The sequence below is a fragment of the Chenopodium album genome, chromosome 12 (genome assembly GCF_948465745.1).
Source record: "Chenopodium album chromosome 12, dcCheAlbu1.1, whole genome shotgun sequence".
In the NCBI taxonomy this organism is placed as follows: domain Eukaryota; kingdom Viridiplantae; phylum Streptophyta; class Magnoliopsida; order Caryophyllales; family Amaranthaceae; genus Chenopodium; species Chenopodium album.
The window spans coordinates 30,878,668-30,881,351 of record NC_137845.1 but is presented as its reverse complement, the minus strand read 5'-3'; the positions used below and the strand labels follow the sequence as shown (position 1 = coordinate 30,881,351).

General features: G+C 46.6%; 1 protein-coding gene across 1 annotated transcript; it reads right to left on the bottom strand.

Moving 5' to 3' along the window:
- Positions 1–1,300: 1,300 nt before the first annotated feature.
- LOC145571107 (uncharacterized) lies at positions 1,301–1,690 on the bottom strand. Its single transcript, XM_081630192.1, has one exon. The coding sequence runs from the start codon at positions 1,688–1,690 to the stop codon at positions 1,301–1,303; it is 390 nt and encodes a 129-aa protein (XP_081486318.1).
- Positions 1,691–2,684: the final 994 nt, after the last annotated feature.

The following is a 2,684-nucleotide window of genomic DNA, read 5'->3' as shown; positions in this document are numbered from 1 at the left end:
GTTTAATATCGACAAGAACAAGAACACGACACGATACGACCCGTTTAACAGCCCTAGCTTAGAGTATCTAAATCCCTACATTCGAAAGCTTCTTTTTTTGCTGCACCCCACTTAAACTCTCTTTTTCCTTTCAGCAGTTGATAGAATGGTAGGGCCTTGTCAGCTGACTTGCTGATGAATCGAGTCAGTGCTGCCATTCTTCTTGTTAGCCGCATGATGTCTTTAATGCACTTTGGCTCTGGGAGGCTTAGGACTGCCTCCACTTTCTCCGGGTTGGCGTCGATTCCTCTCTCATTGACCAGGAAACCCAGGAATTTCCCAAAGCTCACTCCGAAAACACATTTCTTTGGGTTGAGCTTGATGTTATACTTATTCAACGTGGCAAAGGTTTCCTCTAGGTCCATGACATGCCCTGCATGCGTAACACTCTTGATAATTGAGTCATCAACGTATACTTCAACATTTCTCCCCTTTTGGTGCATGAACACTCTATCCATTGTTTTCTGAAAAGTAGCCCTAGCATTCTTCAGCCCGAAGGGCATAGCTATGTAATTGTACACTCCCCCTTCGGTGATGAACGCGGTCTTCTGCCTGTTTTGCTTATGCAGGCTGATTTGGTGATACCCTAAGAAGGCATCCATGAAGCTTAGCAAGGCATGGCCGCTGGTCGAGTCTACCAGCTGGAATCCGTGGCAGCGGGTAGCAGTCTTTTGGACATGCTTTGTTGAGAATTGTGAAATCAACGCACATCCTCCACTGGCCATTCTCTTTCCTTACCATGACTACGTTGGCCAACCACTCTGGATAATCACAAGGCTATATGAATCCAGCCTCTAGGAGCTTGTCTACCTCCTCCTAGATTGCTTGATTTTTCTCCGTGGAGAAGATTCGCTTTTTCTGCCTAATTGGCTAGATGTCCTCTTTCACATTCAGCCTTTGAACCATAACTACGGGGTTAATTCCTGGCATCTGAAAATGCGAAAATTTCCTTACTCGCCCTCAGCAGCTCTATGAGGTGGACTCCCACTCCAAGGTCAATATCTTTCCCAATTTTAACCGTCCTAGAGTTGTCACCCTATGTAAGATCAATAGTTATGTGCTCCTCGCTGGGTAGCGGCCTGACTGCCTCTTCTTTTGCGGGGTCAAAGTTTTCCATTGCTAATTTCTGCTTATTCTTTTCTTTGTGATACTCCTCCCGCTTCCTTTTTCTTAATTTCCTTTCGACATGCTCGTTGGACCTTGGCTTTGAGCCTGGCTGCTGCCTGATCCTAGCAGGTTTCTTTAGGGCTGTGATATAGCATTACTGGGCTGTCTTTTGGCTTCCCCGGAGCTTTGCAGACCGCCCATCATTGGTTGTGTATGCCATGACAAGGTGATAGGTGGATACCACCTCGCCTATTTTGTGAATAAGCGGTCTTTCAATGATCACATTATACGGTGATGGGGAGTCTATTACCAAGAACTCTGCTCGAACATCTCGTCGCCTTGACCTCCCTCCAACTCGGACTGAGAGCTCAATTATGCCTTTTGGAATCAGTCCGGAGCCATTGAACCCGGTGACTTCATAACTCATTCTTTTTAGGTCCTTTTTATCCAGCCTTAGCTCTTTGAATGCACTAATGTATAAGATGTTGGCTGAGCTGCCACCATCTATTAGTACTTTATCTACCTCCCAGTTTGCAATTCTCATAGTCACTACCAGAGGGTCATCATGAGGGTAAATTATGCCTTCCTGGTCATACTCATCAAATGTAGCTCGTGGCTACGGGGGAAGTGGCAGCCATATTCACTTCTCATTGTAATTTATCTGGTGGGTTATTGTTCGCAAGTCAGCCCTTGCTCTGTTCACAGTTCCACCATGCACTGGTCCACCATTGATTACATACACCATGCCTTCTGGTTTATTGTCTCGATCTCTGCCCTCGGCCGGGCCTCTGTGACCCCCCCTGCGGTCATGGCCAGACCTGTCCTCTTCTCTTCTCCTAGAGGAATCAGGATGTTGCTTGAACTGGTTCAGGTATCCTCGCCGGACTAAGTCCTCTATGTTGTCTTTCAAATGTGTGCATTCATCAGTGGTGTGTCCATGATCCTTGTGGAAGTTACACCACTTGCTTGGATCATGATTTTTATTCACCATTCTGGGTGGTCTCTGCCATTTATCGTCAGCTTTATTCACGTTGAAGATATGGGACCTCGAATGAGTGAGTGGAGTGTATAGGTCAAACCTCCCAGGTCTTCCTCCTCGTTTCTGGTATGATCTTCTCACTCCAACCACCCTATCCGCATCCCTATGACCTTTTTGAGCTCTGCTGGGCTGATCCACCATGGCTATGTTATCTGCCTGGGTGACTTCAGCTCGCTTTATTGGGTCACTTGGTGCTCTTCTGCTCAGCATTTCCCTATCGATCTCATTTGCTTTTATGAACTTGTGCACTTTTCCCAGCACTTCAGCCAGCGTTTAAGATTCTTTCGTCCCATATATGCTCTGATCGGTGATCCCGGCAGCAATTCACTCTGCATTGCTAGCAGCGCTACCTCATGTTCGGGATGGTTGTTGCTTCCTTGTTGAATCTGGTGATGAACTCTCTTAGGGGCTCATCTTTTCCTTGCACCAGTGACATCAACTCGGTGGTCATTTTTGTACAATACACCAGGGTGACAAAGTGCTCCATGAACATTCTCTT

Coding starts and splice junctions, on each gene's coding strand:
- LOC145571107 (XM_081630192.1), bottom strand. CDS start 1,690: ATGAGAATTGCAAACTGGGAGGTAGATAAAGTACTAATAGATGGTGGC.